We start from the raw sequence: 23182 nt of genomic DNA, 5'->3' as shown, positions 1-23182 counted from the left end.
GAATGCAATGTTTGTAAAATGTATCATGTAGAGGTCAAATACCTCGCAATGTAACCATATGTTATTGTATTCGTCCTTATGGATTAGGACGGGTCGCTTCATAAAACCAGAAACTTGAATCAAAAATCAATTCAAAAAAACAACAAAAAACTAACCTGACATGGATGTTGTATGTTAAAAAACAAAATTCATGGTTTGAGAGCATAGTCTTTTTTTCTGATCTATAATGTGAATCAAAGACCCTTATCTTTGTTTGTTTGTCCCCTTTTATTAGATTAACAAGGTATTTTGGTATGTTTAACTAATCCAAAAGGGATTATCACTTGACAATGTTGACTAATTTTAATCAATGACCTAGATTGAGTTGTTATTAATAATGGATGGTTAAAGATGATGGTTTTAGCTTCATTTGTCACTCTATTTTTGTTTTATTTTAAGTGAAGTATAGAGATAGAGATTGAAGAAGACGAATATTTTTTTCTAGATTTAGGCGAATTAAATGAAATATATCACTGATTTTATCGAGTATTTTATCATATATATGGGGCTTAAACCGATTATCTCGTAAACATGATTAATCATCGTTTATCCTTTTACAAATGTCCAAAGGGAAAATTGATTCAAAATGCATTGAATTTTCACACAATTCCTATTGTATGCATCCAACTTTAAAAATTCCTATAGTATGCATTCAACTTTTATATTTTTCTTATTGTATGTATTGGAAGGGTAGTAACCGGTAACCATCTTATGTGTTTCCAGTTACCTAAAAAATGTATCCATGTCATCGTCCACGTCAGATCATTATTTCATGCTGGATTTTTCATCTGGCATCTTATTTAAACCCTTTGTTGACAATTCTTTTCCATCTTTTCACAGTAAAAACCAAAAACCCAAACATGGCTGCTTTTTCATCTAGTTCCAAGAACACCGTGACTTCAAACCAAGGAAGAAACTTTTGTGATTGTGGTAATCGATTGTATGAGAGTATTGGATGGACAAAGAAAAATCCGGGAAGAAGATTCATTGGTTGTCCAAATTTTGTAAGTGTTTATTTTCCCCTAATTTTGACCTAATTTTTTTTTCAGCTTTTTCCCAAATTGGTGTTTGCTTTTACAGGGCAAACCAAGAAAATGTAAAGTTTTTTGGTTTATTGATGACGAGCTTCCAAACCAACACTACAAAGATTTGTTGTATGAAATGCATTTGGAAATTATGAAATTGAAGTCTCAATGTATGTGTAATCGTGATGTTGAAGATTTGAAACTTTTGGAAGAGTTAGCAATGTTCAAGTCGAAGCTCAAATTTTATGATAGGTTATTTGTAGGTATGGTAGGAATTTTGGCAGTGTTATGTATTGTAGTAGCTATTTTGGCTTTAAAATGAAACTCATGTGTTATGTAATGCAGTAGAAATTGTGCAATTGTTTTGGTTTCAATGTTTCAAAGCTAATGTAATGACTAGATATTTTGGTTTCAATGTTTCAATGTTAAGTGATTTATCTTGTGTGCAAGTGTTTTTGGTCACAATGAAACTGATGAGCATGTGTAATTGCATCAAAAAGGGTTTATAGTTGCAAACAAGTATTTTTGTGCAAGTGTTGGAACAAACATTCTGTTGAAAAAAGACTAACATACAAAAACAAAATACAAACAAACAATGGCATCATTACAATGGCATGCCATTCCAATACAAAAGACTACATCATTACAATTCAAAGCAAAAGACTACATCATTACAATGGCACAATTCAAAGCAAAAGACTACATCATTACAATGGCATGCCATTCCAATACAAAAGACCACACAAACACCTGCAATTCGTGCCAAAATACATCTCATGACCCTATACAATAGACCACATTACAAAAGACAACATAAAAACTAACAAACAATTCATGCCACCATTCTATTCAACACCACTTGGCTTGCCATCCTTCCTAGGCCTTCCAATAGAATTACTAGCCTTAACAACTTTTTCTTTTGGATTGTTTGTACAGCTTCTTTTATTATGGCCAGGTTCTAAACACTTTGAGCAAGTCATGGAAGCTCCTACCTTTGATATCCTAACTCCAGAATTTGATCCTTCATGTGCAGCTCTTCTTCTCTTCCTTTTAGGCCTCCCTGGCATTGTTCTAGTTACTGGTGGTAAAGGTTTGTTCAACTGGTTTGGTACCCAACTTTTGATTCCACCAACAAGTCTAAGATATGCTGAGTATGTCCTCATGTACATCTCTTTTCTAAACCATGCTGGTATATAATCTTCAGGTGATTTGTTTATGGCAAATATGGCTGAACAAGCATGAGCACATGGAATACCTGACAACTGCCACATCCTGCAGCTGCAAGTTTTTCTTTGTTCATTTACTTTAAAAGCTTCATTTTTATGCCTCACTTCAAACTCAAAACCACCAGCAAAAATTGCATGCCAATATCTAAAATCCATAAAATAAGTTAAATAATACACATATGAATAAAATATGTAACTGAATAAAAATTAATTATGTACATACTTGTGATGATCTTTATTCCTTTCAAGTGTTCTTGCAATATTTGGAGCAATATCACCAACCCAATTCTCAGCAAGCCTTCTCATTACATTCATTCTTTCCATAACAATAACCCTTATAGATTCCAACATTGTTATGATGGGCTTATGTCTACATAATAAAATCACAGCATTAAAACATTCACTGAACCCATTTTCAACAGCCTCACATGCTCTATCAGTTTCAAAAAATGCCCTAGACCAAGATTTTGGATTTTTGTCACTCAAGTATTTAAATGCATTTGGGTTAGCATCCTTAATCTTTTCCATGTTTGTATCAAATAAAACTGGATATGATGATTTAGATACTGCCCAAAAAAGATTTCTTAATTCTACACCACTGTATTGTTTCCTAAAGTTTTCATAGATATGTCTAGCACATTATCTATGTTCAGCATGTGGCATAATGTGAAATGTCCCGTTCTTATTGATTAAAAACGTTCCATATTAATTGATTTCGTTGCGAGGTTTTGACCTCTATATGAGACGTTTTTCAAAGACTGCATTCATTTTTAAAACAAACCATAACCTTTATTTCATAAATAAAGGTTTAAAAGCTTTACGTAGATTATCAAATAATGATAATCTAAAATATCCTGTTTACACACTACCATTACATAATGGTTTACAATACAAATATGTTACAACAAAATAAGTTTCTTGAATGCAGTTTTTACACAATATCATACAAGCATGGACTCCAAATCTCGTCCTTATTTAAGTATGCGACAGCGGAATCTCTTAATAATCACCTGAGAATAAACATGCTTAAAACGTCAACAAAAATGTTGGTGAGTTAAAGGTTTAACCTATATATATCAAATCATAATAATAGACCACAAGATTTCATATTTCAATACACATCCCATACATAGAGATAAAAATCATTCATATGGTGAACACCTGGTAACCGATATTAACAAGATGCATATATAAGAATATCCCCATCATTCCGGGACACCCTTCGGATATGATATAAATTTCGAAGTAATAAAGCATCCGGTACTTTGGATGGGGTTTGTTAGGCCCAATAGATCTATCTTTAGAGTTCGCGTCAATTAGGGTGTCTGTTCCCTAATTCTTAGATTACCAGACTTAATAAAAAGGGGCATATTCGATTTCGATAATTCAACCATAGAATGTAGTTTCACGTACTTGTGTCTATTTTGTAAATCATTTATAAAACCTGCATGTATTCTCATCTCAAAAATATTAGATTTTAAAAGTGGGACTATAACTCACTTTCACGGATTTTTACTTCGTCGGGAAGTAAGACTTGGCCACTGGTTGATTCACGAACCTATAACAATATATACATATATATCAAAGTATGTTCAAAATATATTTACAACACTTTTAATATATTTTAATGTTTTAAGTTTATTAAGTCAGCTGTCCTCGTTAGTAACCTACAACTAGTTGTCCACAGTTAGATGTACAGAAATAAATCGATAAATATTATCTTGAATCAATCCACGACCCAGTGTATACGTATCTCAGTATTGATCACAACTCAAACTATATATATTTTGGAATCAACCTCAACCCTGTATAGCTAACTCCAACATTCACATATAGAGTGTCTATGGTTGTTCCGAAATATATATAGATGTGTCGACATGATAGGTCAAAACATTGTATACGTATCTATGGTATCTCAAGATTACATAATATACAATACAAGTTGATTAAGCTATGGTTGGAATAGATTTGTTACCAATTTTCACGTAGCTAAAATGAGAAAAATTATCCAATCTTGTTTTACCCATAACTTCTTCATTTTAAATCCGTTTTGAGTGAATCAAATTGCTATGGTTTCATATTGAACTCTATTTTATGAATCTAAACAGAAAAGGTATAGGTTTGTAGTCAGAAAAATAAGTTACAAGTCGTTTTTGTAAAGGTAGTCATTTCAGTCGAAAGAACGACGTCTAGATGACCATTTTAGAAAACATACTTCCACTTTGAGTTTAACCATAATTTTTGGATATAGTTTCATGTTCATAATAAAAATCATTTTCTCAGAATAACAACTTTTAAATCAAAGTTTATCATAGTTTTTAATTAACTAACCCAAAACAGCCCGCGGTGTTACTACGACGGCGTAAATCCGGTTTTACGGTGTTTTTCGTGTTTCCAGGTTTTAAATCATTAAGTTAGCATATAATATAGATATATAACATGTGTTTAGTTGATTTTAAAAGTCAAGTTAGAAGGATTAACTTTTGTTTGCGAACAAGTTTAGAATTAACTAAACTATGTTCTAGTGATTACAAGTTTAAACCTTCGAATAAGATAGCTTTATATGTATGAATCGAATGATGTTATGAACATCATTACTACCTTAAGTTCCTTGGATAAACCTACTGGAAAAGAAAAAAATGGATCTAGCTTCAACAGATCCTTGGATGGCTCGAAGTTCTTGAAGCAGAATCATGACACGAAAACAAGTTCAAGTAAGATCATCACTTGAAATAAGATTGTTATAGTTATAGAAATTGAACCAAAGTTTGAATATGATTATTACCTTGTATTAGAATGATAACCTACTGTAAGAAACAAAGATTTCTTGAGGTTGGATGATCACCTTACAAGATTGGAAGTGAGCTAGCAAACTTGAAAGTATTCTTGATTTTATGTAACTAGAACTTGTAGAATTTATGAAGAACACTTAGAACTTGAAGATAGAACTTGAGAGAGATCAATTAGATGAAGAAAATTGAAGAATGAAAGTGTTTGTAGGTGTTTTTGGTCGTTGGTGTATGGATTAGATATAAAGGATATGTAATTTTGTTTTCATGTAAATAAGTCATGAATGATTACTCATATTTTTGTAATTTTATGAGATATTTCATGCTAGTTGCCAAATGATGGTTCCCACATGTGTTAGGTGACTCACATGGGCTGCTAAGAGCTGATCATTGGAGTGTATATACCAATAGTACATACATCTAAAAGCTGTGTATTGTACGAGTACGAATACGGGTGCATACGAGTAGAATTGTTGATGAAACTGAACGAGGATGTAATTGTAAGCATTTTTGTTAAGTAGAAGTATTTTGATAAGTGTATTGAAGTCTTTCAAAAGTGTATAAATACATATTAAAACACTACATGTATATACATTTTAACTGAGTCGTTAAGTCATCGTTAGTCGTTACATGTAAGTGTTGTTTTGAAACCTTTAGGTTAACGATCTTGTTAAATGTTGTTAACCCAACATTTATAATATCAAATGAGATTTTAAATTATTATATTATCATGATATTATCATGTATGAATATCTCTTTATATGATATATATACATTAAATGTCTTTACAACGATAATCGTTACATATATGTCTCGTTTAAAAATCATTAAGTTAGTAGTCTTGTTTATATGTATATAACTCATTGTTAATATACTTATGGAGATACTCAATTATCATAATCTCATGTTAACCATATGTATATCCATATATATATCGTCATGTCATTTTTACAAGTTTTAACGTTCGTGAATCGCCGGTCAACTTGGGTGGTCAATTGTCTATATGAAACATATTTCAATTAATCAAGTCTTAACAAATTTGATTGCTTAACATGTTGGAAACATTTAATCATGTAAATATCAATCTCAATTAAAATATATAAACATGGAAAAGTTCGGGTCACTACAGTACCTACCCGTTAAATAAATTTCGTCCCGAAATTTTAAGCTGATGAAGGTGTTGACGAATCTTCTGGAAATAGATGCGGGTATTTCTTCTTCATCTGATCTTCACGCTCCCCGGTGAACTCGAGTCCTCTACGAGCATTCCATCGAACCTTAACAATTGGTATCTTGTTTTGCTTAAGTCTTTTAACCTCACGATCCATTATTTCGACGGGTTCTTCGATGAATTGAAGTTTTTCGTTGATTTGGATTTCATCTAACGGAATAGTGAGATCTTCTTTAGCAAAACATTTCTTCAAATTCGAGACGTGGAAAGTGTTATGTACAGCCGCGAGTTGTTGAGGTAACTCAAGTCGGTAAGCTACTGGTCCGACACGATCAATAATCTTGAATGGTCCAATATACCTTGGATTTAATTTCCCTCGTTTACCAAATCGAACAACGCCTTTCCAAGGTGCAACTTTAAGCATGAACATCTCTCCAATTTCAAATTCTATATCTTTTCTTTTAATGTCAGTGTAGCTCTTTTGTCGACTTTGGGCAGTTTTCAACCGTTGTTGAATTTGGATGATCTTCTCGGTAGTTTCTAGTATAATCTCCGGACCCGTAATTTGTCTATCCCCCACTTCACTCCAACAAATCGGAGACCTGCACTTTCTACCATAAAGTGCTTCAAACGGCGCCATCTCAATGCTTGAATGGTAGCTGTTGTTGTAGGAAAATTCTGCTAACGGTAGATGTCGATCCCAACTATTTCCGAAATCAATAACACATGCTCGTAGCATGTCTTCAAGCGTTTGTATCGTCCTTTCGCTCTGCCCATCAGTTTGTGGATGATAGGCAGTACTCATGTCTAGACGAGTTCCTAATGCTTGCTGTAATGTCTGCCAGAATCTTGAAATAAATCTGCCATCCCTATCAGAGATAATAGAGATTGGTATTCCATGTCTGGAGACGACTTCCTTCAAATACAGTCGTGCTAACTTCTCCATCTTGTCATCTTCTCTTATTGGTAGGAAGTGTGCTGATTTGGTGAGACGATCAACTATTACCCAAATAGTATCAAAACCACTTGCAGTCCTTGGCAATTTAGTGATGAAATCCATGGTAATGTTTTCCCATTTCCATTCCGGGATTTCGGATTGTTGAAGTAGACCTGATGGTTTCTGATGCTCAGCTTTGACCTTAGAACACGTCAAACATTCTCCTACGTATTTAGCAACATCGGCTTTCATACCCGGCCACCAAAAATGTTTCTTGAGATCCTTGTACATCTTCCCCGTTCCAGGATGTATTGAGTATCTGGTTTTATGAGCTTCTCTAAGTACCATTTCTCTCATATCTCCAAATTTTGGTACCCAAATCCTTTCAGCCCTATACCGGGTTCCGTCTTCCCGAATATTAAGATGCTTCTCCGATCCCTTGGGTATTTCATCCTTTAAATTTCCCTATTTTAAAACTCCTTGTTGCGCCTCCTTTATTTGAGTAGTAAGGTTATTATGAATCATTATATTCATAGATTTTACTCAAATGGGTTCTCTGTCCTTCCTGCTCAAGGCATCGGCTACCACATTTGCCTTTCCCGGGTGGTAACGAATCTCAAAGTCGTAATCATTCAACAATTCAATCCACCTACGCTGCCTCATATTCAGTTGTTTCTGATTAAATATGTGTTGAAGACTTTTGTGGTCGGTATATATAATACTTTTGACCCCATATAAGTAGTTCCTCCAAGTCTTTAATGCAAAAACAACCGCGCCTAATTCCAAATCATGCGTCGTATAATTTTGTTCGTGAATCTTCAATTGTCTAGACGCATAAGCAATCACCTTCGTTCGTTGCATTAATACACAACCGAGACCTTGCTTTGATGCGTCACAATAAATCACAAAATCATCATTCCCTTCAGGCAATGACAATATAGGTGCCGTAGTTAGCTTTTTCTTCAATAACTGAAACGCTTTCTCTTGTTCATCATTCCATTCAAATTTCTTCCCTTTATGCGTTAATGCAGTCAAGGGTTTTGCTATTCTGGAAAAGTCTTGGATGAACCTTCTGTAGTAACCAGCTAGTCCTAAAAACTGGCGTATGTGTTTCGGAGTTTTCGGGGTTTCTCACTTTTCAACAGTTTCTATCTTTGCCGGATCCACCTTAATATCTTCTTTGTTCACTATGTGATCGAGGAATTGAACTTCTTCCAACCAAAATGCACACTTTGAAAACTTAGCGTACAATTCTTCCTTCCTCAATACTTCTAACACCTTTCTCAAATGTTCACCGTGTTCTTGGTCATTCTTTGAGTAAATAAGTATGTCATCAATGAAAACAATGACAAACTTGTCAAGGTATGGTCCACACACTCGGTTCATAAGGTCCATGAACACAGCTGGTGCATTAGTTAAACCAAATGGCATGACCATAAACTCGTAATGACCGTAACGTGTTCTGAAAGCATTCTTTGGAATATCATCTTCTTTCACCCGCATTTGATGATACCCGGAACGTAAGTCAATCTTTGAATAAACAGACGAGCCTTGTAGTTGATCAAATAAGTCGTCGATTCTCGGTAGTGGGTAGCGGTTCTTGATGGTAAGTTTGTTCAACTCTCGGTAGTCGATACACAACCTGAATGTACCATCTTTCTTCTTGACAAACAAAACAGGAGCTCCCCACGGTGATGTGCTTGGTCGAATGAAACCATGCTCTAAAAGTTCTTGTAATTGGCTTTGCAGTTCTTTCATCTCGCGGGGTGCGAGTCTGTAAGGAGCACGAGCTATTGGTGCAGCTCCTTGTACAAGATCTATTTGAAATTCAACGGATCGATGTGGGGGTAATCCCGGTAATTCTTTCGGAAATACATCGGGAAATTCTTTTGCGACGGGAACATCATTGATGCTCTTTTCTTTAATTTGTACTTTCTCGACGTGTGCTAGAACAGCATAGCAACCTTTTCTTATTAGTTTTTGTGCCTTCAAATTACTAATAAGATGTAGCTTCGTGTTGCCCTTTTCTCCGTACACCATTAAGGGTTTTCCTTTTTCTCGTATAATGCGAATTGCATTTTTGTAACAAACGATCTCTGCTTTCACTTCTTTCAACCAGTCCATACCGATTATCACATCAAAACTCCCTAACTCTACTGGTATCAAGTCAATCTTAAATGTTTCGCTAACCAGTTTAATTTCTCGATTCTGACATATATTATCTGCTGAAATTAATTTACCATTTGCTAATTCGAGTAAAAATTTACTATCCAAAGGCGTCAATGGACAACTTAATTTAGCACAAAAATCTCTACTCATATAGCTTCTATCCGCACCCGAATCAAATAAAACGTAAGCAGATTTATTGTCAATAAGAAACGTACCCGTAACAAGCTCCGGGTCTTCCTGTGCCTCTGCCGCATTAATATTGAAAACTCTTCCGCGGCCTTGTCCATTCGTGTTCTCCTGGTTCGGGAAATTTCTAATAATGTGGCCCGGTTTTCCACATTTATAACAAACTACATTGGCATAACTTGCTCCGACACTACTTGCTCCGCCATTACTCGTTCCGACACCATTTGTTCCTTTCGTTCTATTAACCCCTGGTCCGTAGACCTCACACTTTGCCGCGCTATGACCATTTCTTTTACACTTGTTGCAAAATTTGGTGCAGAACCCCGAGTGATACTTTTCACACCTTTGGCATAGCTGCTTCTGATTGTTGTTGTTGTTGTGGTTATTATTGTTGTTGGGATGATTGTTGTAGTTGCTGTTGTTGTTGTTGTTGTTGGGCCGTTTTTTGTAGTTGCGATTGATATTGCGATTGTTGGGATAATTGTTGCGATTATTGTTGTAATTGCTGTTGTTGTTGTATTGGTGATTCTTATCACCGTTTTCCTCCCACTTTCTTTTGACTTGCTTCACATTGGCCTCTTCAGCAGTCTGTTCTTTAATTCTTTCTTCAATCTGGTTCACTAGTTTGTGAGCCATTCTACATGCCTGTTGTATGGAGGCGGGCTCGTGTGAACTTATATCTTCTTGGATTCTTTCCGGTAATCCTTTCACAAACGCGTCGATCTTCTCTTCCTCATCTTCGAATGCTCCCGGACACAATAGGCACAATTCTGTGAATCATCTTTCGTACGTGGTAATATCAAATCCTTGGGTTCGTAACCCTCTAAGTTCTGTCTTGAGCTTATTGACCTCGGTTCTGGGACGGTACTTCTCGTTCATCAAGTGCTTGAATGCTGACCACGGTAGTGCGTACGCATCGTCTTGTCCCACTTGCTTTAGATAGGTATTCCACCATGTTAACGCAGAACCTGTGAAGGTATGCGTAGCGTACTTCACTTTGTCCTCTTCAGTACACTTACTTATGGCAAACACCGATTCGACCTTCTCGGTCCACCGTTTCAATCCGATCGGTCCTTCGGTTCCATCAAATTCCAAAGGTTTGCAGGCAGTGAATTCTTTGTAGGTGCATCCTACACGATTTCCTGTACTGCTAGATCCAAGGTTATTGTTGGTATGTAGCGCAGCCTGTACTGCGGCTATGTTTGAAGCTAGAAAAGTACGGAATTCCTCTTCATTCATATTCACGGTGTGTCGAGTAGTCGGTGCCATTTCCTTCAAAATAGTCAAATGGAACAAGTTAATCATACAGAATATTAAGAGTAGTTAATAGTATTTCGTAGCATAATATGAACTCATTTATAAACGCTTTTTCTTCATATTAGCGTTTTATAAGTTTAAATTCGGGTAGTACCTACCCGTTAAGTTCATACTTAGTAGCTAATATACAATTCAACTACTACAATTCTATATGAAAAACTGATTATAATAATATTTCGCGTTCAAACTTTTATACAATATTTTACAAACTTACAATACCGCTTATTTTACATAAAGCATGAAATATAGCACACAATAACTTTGATACAAGATAGTTGTGAAGATAATTCTAGCTAGTACACAAGTCGTTCAGCAAAGGCAATAAAGACACGTAATTCATACGTCCAGAAACAAGTCATGCATTCTGGTTTTACTAGGACTACTTCCCATCCTTGGTCTTGTGGAACATAACCGTTATGGCCATTGATAAGACAGCGTGTTGTAACGTCGTCAAAGGGACTAGGGTTACGTAATGTCCAACAGTCCCGTAACAATCTAAAAACCTCATTTCTTACCCCAATTACCGACTCCGTCACTTGTGGGAACGTTTTGTTTAATAGTTGTAGCCCAATTTTCTTGTTCTCACTTTGGTGAGAAGCGAACATTACTAATCCGTAAGCATAACATGCTTCTTTATGTTGCATGTTAGCCGCTTTTTCTAAATCACGAAGTCCAATATTCGGATATATTGAGTCAAAATAATTTCTTAACCCATTGCGTAAAATAGCATTTGGGTTCCCCGCAATATATGCGTCAAAGTAAACACATCGTAACTTATGGATTTCCCAATGTGATATCCCCCATCTTTCGAACGAAAGCCTTTTATAAACCAAGGCATTCTTGGAACGTTCTTCGAATGTCTTACAAACTGATCTCGCCTTAAATAGTTGTGCCGAAGAATTCTGACCGACTCTAGACAAGATTTCATCAATCATGTCTCCGGGTAGGTCTCTTAAAATATTGGGTTGTCTATCCATTTTGTGTTTTTATACTGTAAAATAGACAAGAGTTAGATTCATAAAAAAAATACTTATTAATACAAGCAATTTTTACATATATCATAAAGCATAAGCACACTATATTACATATATTACACCACACGAATACAACTATCTTATTCCGACTCGCTTGTTTCTTCTTCTTCGATTTTGGTTCATTTTGCCAAGTTTCTAGGGATATATGATGTTCCCCTAATACGAGCCGTAATTTTCCACATTGGTTTAGAAAAACCTGGTGGTTTAGAGGTTCCCGGATCATTGTTACAACTTAAGGACTTCGGGGGTTGACGATACATATAAAGTTCATCGGGGTTGAAATTAGATTTCTCTATTTTTATGCCCTTTCCCTTATTATTTTCTTTTGCCTTTTTAAATTCAGTTGGGGTAATTTCTATAACATCATCGGAATTCTTGTCGGAATCCGATTCATCGGAGAATTGGTAATCCTCCCAATATTTTGCTTCCTTGGCGGAAACACCATTGACCATAATTAACCTTGGTCGGTTGGTTGAGGATTTTCTTTTACTTAACCGTTTTATTATTTCCCCCACCGGTTCTATTTCTTCATCTGGTTCCGATTCTTCTTCCGGTTCTGATTCTTCTTCCGGTTCCGACTCTTCTTCCGGTTCCTCTTCGGGAACTTGTGAATCAGTCCACGAATCATTCCAATTTACATTTGACTCTTCATTATTATTAGGTGAGTCAATGGGACTTGTTCTAGAGGTAGACATCTATCACATAATATCAAATGCGTTAAGAGATTAATATATCACATAATATTCACATGTTAAAAATATATAGTTTCCAATAAAATTTGTTAAGCAATCATTTTTCAAGTAAACACGGTCGAAGTCCAGACTCACTAATGCATCCTAACAAACTCGATAAGACACACTAATTCAAAATTCTGGTTCTCTAAGACCAACGCTCGGATACCAACTGAAATGTCCCGTTCTTATTGATTAAAAACGTTCCATATTAATTGATTTCGTTGCGAGGTTTTGACCTCTATATGAGACGTTTTTCAAAGACTGCATTCATTTTTAAAACAAACCATCACCTTTATTTCATAAATAAAGGTTTAAAAAGCTTTACGTAGATTATCAAATAATGATAATCTAAAATATCCTGTTTACACACGACCATTACATAATGGTTTACAATACAAATATGTTACAACAAAATAAGTTTCTTGAATGCAGTTTTTACACAATATCATACAAGCATGGACTCCAAATCTCGTCCTTATTTAAGTATGCGACAGCGGAATCTCTTAATAATCACCTGAGAATAAACATGCTTAAAACGTCAACAAAAATGTTGGTGAGTTATAGGTTTAACCTATATATATCAAATCATAATAATAGACCACAAGATTTCATATTTCAATACACATCCCATACATAGAGATAAAAATCATTCATATGGTGAACACCTGGTAACCGACATTAACAAGATGCATATATAAGAATATCCCCATCATTCTGGGACACCCTTCGGATATGATATAAATTTCGAAGTACTAAAGCATCCGGTACTTTGGATGGGATTTGTTAGGCCCAATAGATCTATCTTTAGAGTTCGCGTCAATTAGGGTGTCTGTTCCCTAATTCTTAGATTACCAGACTTAATAAAAAGGGACATATTCGATTTCGATAATTCAACCATAGAATGTAGTTTCACGTACTTGTGTCTATTTTGTAAATCATTTATAAAACCTGCATGTATTCTCATCCCAAAAATATTAGATTTTAAAAGTGGGACTATAACTCACTTTCACGGATTTTTACTTCGTCGGGAAGTAAGACTTGGCCACTGGTTGATTCACGAACCTATAACAATATATACATATATATCAAAGTATGTTCAAAATATATTTACAACACTTTTAATATATTTTGATGTTTTAAGTTTATTAAGTCAGCTGTCCTCGTTAGTAACCTACAACTAGTTGTCCACAGTTAGATGTACAGAAATAAATCGATAAATATTATCTTGAATCAATCCATGACCCAGTGTATACGTATCTCAGTATTGATCACAACTCAAACTATATATATTTTGGAATCAACCTCAACCCTGTATAGCTAACTCCAACATTCACATATAGAGTGTCTATGGTTGTTCCGAAATATATATAGATGTGTCGACATGATAGGTCGAAACATTGTATACGTGTCTATGGTATCTCAAGATTACATAATATACAATACAAGTTGATTAAGTTATGGTTGGAATAGATTTGTTACCAATTTTCACGTAGCTAAAATGAGAAAAATTATCCAATCTTGTTTTACCCATAACTTCTTCATTTTAAATCCGTTTTGAGTGAATCAAATTGCTATGGTTTCATATTGAACTCTATTTTATGAATCTAAACAGAAAATGTATAGGTTTGTAGTCAGAAAAATAAGTTACAAGTCGTTTTTGTAAAGGTAGTCATTTCAGTCGAAAGAACGACGTCTAGATGACCATTTTAGAAAACATACTTCTACTTTGAGTTTAACCATAATTTTTGGATATAGTTTCATGTTCATAATAAAAATCATTTTCTCAGAATAACAACTTTTAAATCAAAGTTTATCATAGTTTTTAATTAACTAACCCAAAACAGCCCGCGGTGTTACTACGACGGCGTAAATCCGGTTTTACGGTGTTTTTCGTGTTTCCAGGTTTTAAATCATTAAGTTAGCATATCATATAGATATAGAACATGTGTTTAGTTGATTTTAAAAGTCAAGTTAGAAGGATTAACTTTTGTTTGCGAACAAGTTTAGAATTAACTAAACTATGTTCTAGTGATTACAAGTTTAAACCTTCGAATAAGATAGCTTTATATGTATGAATCGAATGATGTTATGAACATCATTACTACCTTAAGTTCCTTGGATAAACCTACTGGAAAAGAGAAAAATGGATCTAGCTTCAACGGATCCTTGGATGGCTCGAAGTTCTTGAAGCAGAATCATGACACGAAAACAAGTTCAAGTAAGATCATCACTTGAAATAAGATTGTTATAGTTATAGAAATTGAACCAGAGTTTGAATATGATTATTACCTTGTATTAGAATGATAACCTACTGTAAGAAACAAAGATTTCTTGAGGTTAGATGATCACCTTACAAGATTGGAAGTGAGCTAGAAAACTTGAAAGTATTCTTGATTTTATGTAACTAGAACTTGTAGAATTTATGAAGAACACTTAGAACTTGAAGATAGAACTTGAGAGAGATCAATTAGATGAAGAAAATTGAAGAATGAAAGTGTTTGTAGGTGTTTTTGGTTGTTGGTGTATGGATTAGATATAAAGGATATGTAATTTTGTTTTCATGTAAATAAGTCATGAATGATTACTCATATTTTTGTAATTTTATGAGATATTTCATGCTAGTTGCCAAATGATGGTTCCCACATGTGTTAGGTGACTCACATGGGCTGCTAAGAGCTGATCATTGGAGTGTATATACCAATAGTACATACATCTAAAAGCTGTGTATTGTACGAGTACGAATACGGGTGCATACGAGTAGAATTGTTGATGAAACTGAACGAGGATGTAATTGTAAGCATTTTTGTTAAGTAGAAGTATTTTGATAAGTGTATTGAAGTCTTTCAAAAGTGTATAAATACATATTAAAACACTACATGTATATACATTTTAACTGAGTCGTTAAGTCATCGTTAGTCGTTACATGTAAGTGTTGTTTTGAAACCTTTAGGTTAACGATCTTGTTAAATGTTGTTAACCCAACGTTTATAATATCAAATGAGATTTTAAATTATTATATTATCATGATATTATCATGTATGAATATCTCTTAATATGATATATATACATTAAATGTCTTTACAACGATAATCGTTACATATATGTCTCGTTTAAAAATCATTAAGTTAGTAGTCTTGTTTATATGTATATAACTCATTGTTAATATACTTATGGAGATACTTACTTATCATAATCTCATGTTAACCATATGTATATCCATATATATATCGTCATGTCATTTTTACAAGTTTTAACGTTCGTGAATCGCCGGTCAACTTGGGTGGTCAATTGTCTATATGCAACATATTTCAATTAATCAAGTCTTAACAAGTTTGATTGCTTAACATGTTGGAAATATTTAATCATGTAAATATCAATCTCAATTAAAATATATAAACATGGAAAAGTTCGGGTCACTACATAATGTCCTTGACTGCTTCTATTAAACCCTTGTGCTGGTCAGACATGAGAGTTAGTCCAACACCACCTTCAACTTCCAAATCTAAAGAAATAAGCTCTAAAAACCATGTCCAGTTTTGTTTATTCTCTACACTAACAACAGCCCAAGCAATAGGGAAAATGTGATTGTTGCCATCCCTTCCTATAGCAGTTAGTAACTCACCTTGATTAGGTTTTTTCAAAAAGCATCCATCCAAAGCTATTACCCTCCTACAACCATTCTTCCATCCTTCTTTGAGTCCATTCAAGCAAACATACATTCTGTCAAAAAACACTTTCTCATCAGGCCCATTAGTTACTCCTATTTTAACTGTTGACCCTGGGTTGCTACTAAGTAGTTCATCACCATATGACCTTAAAAGAGAGTAATGTTGTTCAATTGATTTCTCATACTCAGATAATGCCCAATCCTTTGCCTTTCTACACTGATTAGGAGTGACTTGACACTTGTACTTTTTCATCACTAAGGCAGCTATATCTACTAGCCTTATGTTTGGATTTGCCCTGATTTTGTCACCAAACTCTTTTCCAATCCATTTATAATTAATCAAACTACCAAACCTAAAATTCCTAACACAAGTGTGTTCATCTTTTAAAGAAATAACCTGAAATGAATCTTCATTCTTCATTTTTCTACCATAACACCTCCAATCACATTTAGGTTCTTCACTCTTATCTACACCAGAGTATCTCTTATACTTCCTTTTTTTACCTGCTTATCAATTATCAAAAATGGAGTGTTAATATTAATATTTAATATATAATATACATATAAGACAGTTATGAAAGCATATATTACCTTCATCTGGATTTTTGAGTTTAGGTGGTCTTTGGCCACACTTTGCAATCACCACCTTTTCAGAGCTCCTATGATACCATATTGATAAGCCATTTTGTGATGCCCCGTACAAAATCATCGTGTACGGTACATCAACAACAGGATCATTACAAGGTCAAACACTATATGCTGTTTGAAAACCAGTTTTGCATTCATTAACAGATAACATTTTACAAAAGATGAATAGGAAACATTAACATGAGTACATGATACTAAGGTCATTACAAAGCTATTGTTTTGAAAATAACATAAGTTGGGAATGTAAAGTAAAAGTTTCATGCTTGAGACATCTCTAAGTAATGCAGCGGAAGTCTAACACAGCAAGTCTGTAACAGCAAGTCTATACACCGAGACTAGAACAGCAAGGCTAATAGCAGAAGCAACAACGTCTAAACACCTGAGAAATACATGCTTAAAAAGTCAACACGAATGTTGGTGAGCTATAGTTTGTTTGTATTCAGTAATGTAATGTAGGCCACGAGATTTCAGTGCTTCAAACAAGCGTTTCAAATCAGTAATTCAAATCAGTATGATAAAATATATGTATAACCGTGGGCACTCGGTAACTAACTTAACGTTTATACCCCCTGAAAGTACACTTGGCAAGTGCGTATGTCTACAAAGTATTAAACACTCGTTAAATGCTAGAGCGGCTAGTCCAAGTGGGGATGTCAAACCCTATGGATCCATATCTAAGATTCGCGTTCATGGTTCAAAAACCAATGATTAAACGTTACCGAGCTAAAGGGAATGTTTATGCCGTTGTATAACCCACACATATATAAGTTTAAGTACTCGTGCCTAGTATGTAAAACATAAAATCCGCATGTATTCTCAGTTCCCAAAATAAGTTAAAGTAAAAATGGAATGCTATAACTCACAGTGATAAAAGCGGAAAAGTCGGTAATGAAAGTACGCAAGTAGTAATTCGGTCCGAAAGGTCGTCAACAAGCAATACTAGAAAGGAAAGAAAGAAAGAACAAGTGTGTGTGAAAACCAAATGAGCAAGTGATTTGAATGAGAGGTAAATGGCTAGTATTTATAAGCAAGAAATTTGACAAGGATTGATGACATGGACAAGGGCTAGTATTTATAAGCAAGGAATTTGACAAGGATTGATGACATGGACAAGGGCTAGTATTTATAAGCAAGGAATTTGACAAGGATTGATGACATGGACAAGGGCTAATTAATTGAGTCACTAGCTAGAGTAGGGTGGGCTTGAGCCCAACAAGGTAGAAAGTCCAACAAGACTAACTATTGTGCATAATTAAATTACTACTCGTAATTAAGCATCCAAAAACCCAGGTAATTATTATTATAAAATAATAATTAATATTTCGCAGTCATAATATTCCGATTATGACAAAAGTTAAACGTGCGCGCAAGTTCGCGGTTTATTCGAAACGTCAAATAACACTAACGGTTATAAAGGCTTCCAATGATCAAGTTATGTATCCTACGTACTCTAAGGCACGTTTTAACATATAAATGGAAGTAAACCACGTAAATCAAGTTTCCAGAGTATAAAGTAACACAGTACGCACAAATACGCAGTTTCGCAAAAACACAAGGCGCAAAAGCAAGTCGAAAAAGCCGGGTCGTTACATTACCCACCTGTTAATGGAAATTTCGTCCCGAAATTTGAGGAGTGAAAAAAAAATGGTACCGTATTTAAATAAGAAGTAGCGTATCAAAGTTCCGAAAGATTCGTGGGCTAAAAAGTGAGCTATTTACCTTGAAAGGTACTCTGGTGTATAAAAGTAAGAATAGGTATATGCTATTAATTAAGTCTCTTAGGAGATCAACAAATTGATTTCGTTTCTGGTTAACATGAGTATGTTGTCTGAATATATCCACAAAAGAAAAGATGATGTTTTTAGCCTTACAGGCATCTTTAGTAAGCTGGATGCATGAAATACATCATGAATGTTACTAAACTCATCTAAAACATTGAGCGCTTATGTCGCAATACAAAGCTGACAGGTAGGATGGAAAACATGGTGATCATAACCATGCGATTTGATGTCTGGATAGTGTTAGCCACGGATTTTACTAACCCCTTGATTTCGAAAAGAGACCATAGGCATAAAGAACTCGATATTTAAGAACGTTTCATTTGACTATATGAATTGAAACTTTTGCTGAAAGTGAATAATCGGACTTATATGCAATGCAAGCCATAATTATCTATAGTGCCTTCATGACGGTCTGAACGAACAATGAAGGATATCACCCAGTTTACCATACTGCAGGTGAACTTATCCTTAGATGGAATGAAAGAACAGTTCCATAATGTAACTTTATCCTTTCAGTTACATGTTGAAGTTAGGGTTAACATTAACTAGAACAACATATAGTTGCAACCAACGAAGAAAGGAATGTGTAGAGTAACCATATCCGTATTACAGATGTTTTAAGCAGTCCCTTCCAAGAGGATAACAAGATTCATAGATTCCTAAAGTATGTTACTTTACATTTCCGAAAGAGAATCGCACGAAAGGTGTGATCTTTGAACCAGGGTGAACTCTTCGAGCGGTTTGTTCTGAATTTATCCTTATACTTAAGGAGATGCGCGGACAAGAAGATACGTGGACCCTTGGTCGTAAAGAACGGTTTACTCTAAGTGAAAAGAATCTCAAAACGATTCCTTGTACCTCAACCTACTAATTCATAGAGATGATTTTTACGAGGATGTTGCGATTAGCCGTGAAATATTGAGAATAGAAACCCACCTAGTGCCCTTCCTATAATGGGGTGACCATTGAATGTACCTCAGAAAACTGATTTATCGGCCCGCGATTTTGCCATGTTTAACCTTAAAAGGAACATTTTTCGAGTACAAAGACTTCCTAACAAATTTTTTTTTTATAAATCTGCCACCCAAAGTGGCTCAGCGTTTTTAACAAGGATTTTAATAGTAACCTTCATCCCTAACGGAGGGAGAGAAGAAGTGTGATCCCTACATGGTGTAGTCTAATACGGAAACCTTTAATAAAATCAACCGAGGAAGTTTTGAAAAACCTTTAAACGTTTGATGCGACAACATAAATGGAACGAAGTTCTTGGTAAATTTAGAAGTATGTATAACGAGTACCATTTGCACAAAATTATTTGACTTAAAACAACTCAATAAAGGAGCGATTTTTAATCATTTTGAAGGTATAACTTAGTATGTACTAACCCAAAATAAGTAAGGGTAAATTTATACATATATGATTTTATAAATCGCGTAAGTGATAGAAAAGTTTTTAGTACTTTCATTTGTCCATAAATCTCGTGAGGACCGCACAAATAAGCAACGTGTAAATCAACGTGTAAAAATTTTGATAAACATAGTTTTTCGTATTTCAGAGGTTATGAGTTGAAAAAGGTCGAGTGAAAAATCTTTGAATCATCGGTTGACATGTTACTAGGTAATGAAAACTAATGAATTAAATGTAGTTTTGATGATTATCCGAACTTAAGTCTTTGGCCCAAAAATGTTTACGTCCGAAGCCGTTGCTAAAAAGTGAGGTATGAAGGATAGAGCATGAGGATGAGAAGTTAATCGCTTCTTGACTTTGTAGAATGCCACACAGGTTATGGCTAATATTAAAGTCGGAATACTAATGATGTTAATATCGCTAGATGAGAATTTCCTTGGAATAGGTCAGGACTTTGAGTTATGTAAGATAGAGCATCGCTCCTACAGATGTGAAGAATAAGATCCCTGGGGTAACGCAGTAATTTTCAATGGTTTAAGTGTTTGTGGATGCCCGAAGGCTCTGCATGACGTGGTAGTAAGTGCCTTCATCACATACACACACATGAATCTCTTAGTTTCGACAGTTGTCTGTCTTCATGATGACTTGGATACGAATAAGCAACGAAAAATTTTATATTGACAAGCAACGAAAATTTTATAGAATTCATTTAAGGTGACGATGTAAGAAAAGAAATTAAGTTCTTAGCAAACTAGGGTTATGTACAACACGTACCATTCAAGGTAAAATATCCTTTGAATAAAAGATTTGATTTGTAAAAGTGAAAGTAAAATTTCATATGTATTTGTCAAAAAGAAGTAATTATTTACTTTATTTTATATAACGTATACGATTTCAAAAATTTTCACGAATGGCAAATAAAATAAATTTATTTTTATTAAGTTTTGAGAGGATCGCACAGTAAAATAGTGTAAGTAAAATTTTGGCAAACAAAATTTTCATATTTCGGAGGTTACAAGTTGAAAAAAGATTGATGAGAATCGAGTAAAAGACTTTTGAAAATCTCGGGTGATATTTGAGCAAAAATGTTACGAGGTAATGAAAACTGTTGAATTTTAATGTGGTTGATGACTATTAGTAGAGCATAAGTCCTTCGACCAAAAATGCTTAAGTATAAAGTTATTGCTTATAAGTGAGAAACGAAAGGGAGAGTATGAGGACGGGGATTAACTACCCATTGATTTTGGAAATTCCGAACTGGTATGACTAATATCGAAGTAAGAAGGGTGATGGTGTGATTATCATTGATTAAGAATTCTCTCGGAATAAGTTAGGATTCAGTGTCGCATAAGAATGAGTATCAAATACGATTCTTGGGTAGTATAGTATTTAAATTGCTGAAGTGATGGGATACAATTTCCTTTATGTATCGTTGTCCATTGTATCGGTTTCTTTCATGGCTAGAAAGTGAGCAGATTTGGTGAGGCGATCAACGATAACCCCGATAGTGTCATAACTGCCGACTGTTTTCGGTAGTTTCAGAATGAAATCCATCGTCATCCCTTCCCATTTCCATTGTGGGATCTCGGGTTGTTGAAGTAATCCGGATGGCTTTTGGCTCACCATTCTCGCGAGGTATAAGAATAATCTTCTTACTATAAATAACTTTCGCTTTCGTCCTTCAAAGTCAGTCCGTTCCAACTATTTCTCAAAGCTTTCTAACTCGATGAGTATTAGGTTAATTTCAAGGTCCATTCCAACCAAATCTTATTATACTGCCGTGAAAATTTTTATCAACCTTCTCAAATAACATCTTCTTGTGCGCAGGTAACTAATCCTTTCCAACTACTACTATAAAACTTCCAAGTTTTGTTGGCATTAGGTCATCTCCAAATGACCCACCTGTTAATTTTTAAGGTACTATCTTAAATTACTCCTCTATCTCTGCCAACTTACCATTAGCTTGTCCTATAGAATACTTAACTCTCATGATTGTTAATGGCTTATTAGTCATCACACTAGGATTCTTAGATATAAGGTTTCTATCACTCTAGTATTAAACAATTCCGAGACGATAAATCGTTGTGAAGAAACGTACCCTAACTAAAATCAGGATCCATGCGAGTCTCCATAGCTGAGATAATGATTGCTCTATCGTATGTGAGTCCAAAGTTTTTTTTTTTTTTTCCTATTTGAGAACTTTTTCCTTAAGTATCCAGGGTGTCTATATCTATAACAAATTTTCGGGTTATCAATTCTGCAGTCCAGGCCCTTCTCGTACAGTATCTAGACTAAGTGGTTATTCCTGCCTTTATCAGACCATAATGCGTATACTCAAGTGGTTCCTACCAAAATTTCCTTTGAATCGCTTCATATTCCTTATGTAGTAACATTGGGACTTCTGCATAATTCACTTCAATATAATTACGCTGGCCTGGCGTCATTATATTGTACTAAATCGTACGTTCATTCCAATATCACTCCATATGGTCAATGTAACGTGATCACTTTCAGTTCTACTCAATTTCATCCAACGGTGCTTTATCTATGCTATCTCAAAACAAAATCTACATAATTAATCTCACGGTTTCTCGGTGTGGGTGCGTAAGTTCCGTAGGTCATGCACCAATGCCTAAATGTCTTGAAATTTCTTCAAAATGTTCAGGTTCAGGTAACATCGTTAGGTTCCTTTCTAGAAATTCAATCTGGGTCTCGCGTCGAGTTGTATGTGTAGCAAGTAGTAGTACGATATGTCTTAAGGCGACTCCCAAGTCTTTAGGTATGGTTGAGCATCAGTAGAAGGCACTCTGACCTTGTGAAAGGAGATGTCCTCCCGACTTCCCCAATGCCTAAGAGTGTTAGGGTACTAAATCCAGAAATGTCGTCAGATCATCGAGCAGTGGTGAAGAACGAAAGAGATAAGTGATGATCATGAAAGCGTACGAGATACGAGCCATCTTACAGGAACTGAACAACCTTCGAATGTTCACACGTCGTACGTGGCTATTTAGAGTGAGCTCGGGGTGCGGTTACTCCGACAAATCCTCCAATA

At 34.9% G+C, this 23182-nt stretch overlaps 2 protein-coding genes across 2 annotated transcripts; both read right to left on the bottom strand.

Moving 5' to 3' along the window:
- Window positions 1-1909: 1909 nt before the first annotated feature.
- On the bottom strand, window positions 1910-2818 carry LOC139869181 (uncharacterized). Its single transcript, XM_071857503.1, has 2 exons — window positions 2514-2818; window positions 1910-2435 (listed from the first exon to the last, which is right to left on the bottom strand). The coding sequence occupies exons 1-2, from the start codon at window positions 2816-2818 to the stop codon at window positions 1910-1912; spliced, it is 831 nt and encodes a 276-aa protein (XP_071713604.1).
- A 13225-nt stretch (window positions 2819-16043) lies between these two features.
- Window positions 16044-17003, bottom strand: LOC139869180 (uncharacterized). Its single transcript, XM_071857502.1, has 2 exons — window positions 16886-17003; window positions 16044-16798 (listed from the first exon to the last, which is right to left on the bottom strand). The coding sequence occupies exons 1-2, from the start codon at window positions 17001-17003 to the stop codon at window positions 16044-16046; spliced, it is 873 nt and encodes a 290-aa protein (XP_071713603.1).
- Between the last annotated feature and the right edge of the window lie 6179 nt (window positions 17004-23182).

This window comes from Rutidosis leptorrhynchoides, chromosome 9 (assembly GCF_046630445.1).
Source record: "Rutidosis leptorrhynchoides isolate AG116_Rl617_1_P2 chromosome 9, CSIRO_AGI_Rlap_v1, whole genome shotgun sequence".
Classification (NCBI taxonomy): domain Eukaryota; kingdom Viridiplantae; phylum Streptophyta; class Magnoliopsida; order Asterales; family Asteraceae; genus Rutidosis; species Rutidosis leptorrhynchoides.
This window is presented reverse-complemented; position numbering and strand designations above follow the sequence as displayed.

Coding starts and splice junctions, on each gene's coding strand:
- LOC139869181 (XM_071857503.1), bottom strand. CDS start 2,818: ATGGAAAAGATTAAGGATGCTAACCCAAATGCATTTAAATACTTGAGT. Junction 2,436..2,513: donor AGGAATAAAGATCATCACAA/GTATGTACATAA, acceptor TATGGATTTTAG/ATATTGGCATGCAATTTTTG.
- LOC139869180 (XM_071857502.1), bottom strand. CDS start 17,003: ATGATTTTGTACGGGGCATCACAAAATGGCTTATCAATATGGTATCAT. Junction 16,799..16,885: donor ACTCAAAAATCCAGATGAAG/GTAATATATGCT, acceptor ATTGATAAGCAG/GTAAAAAAAGGAAGTATAAG.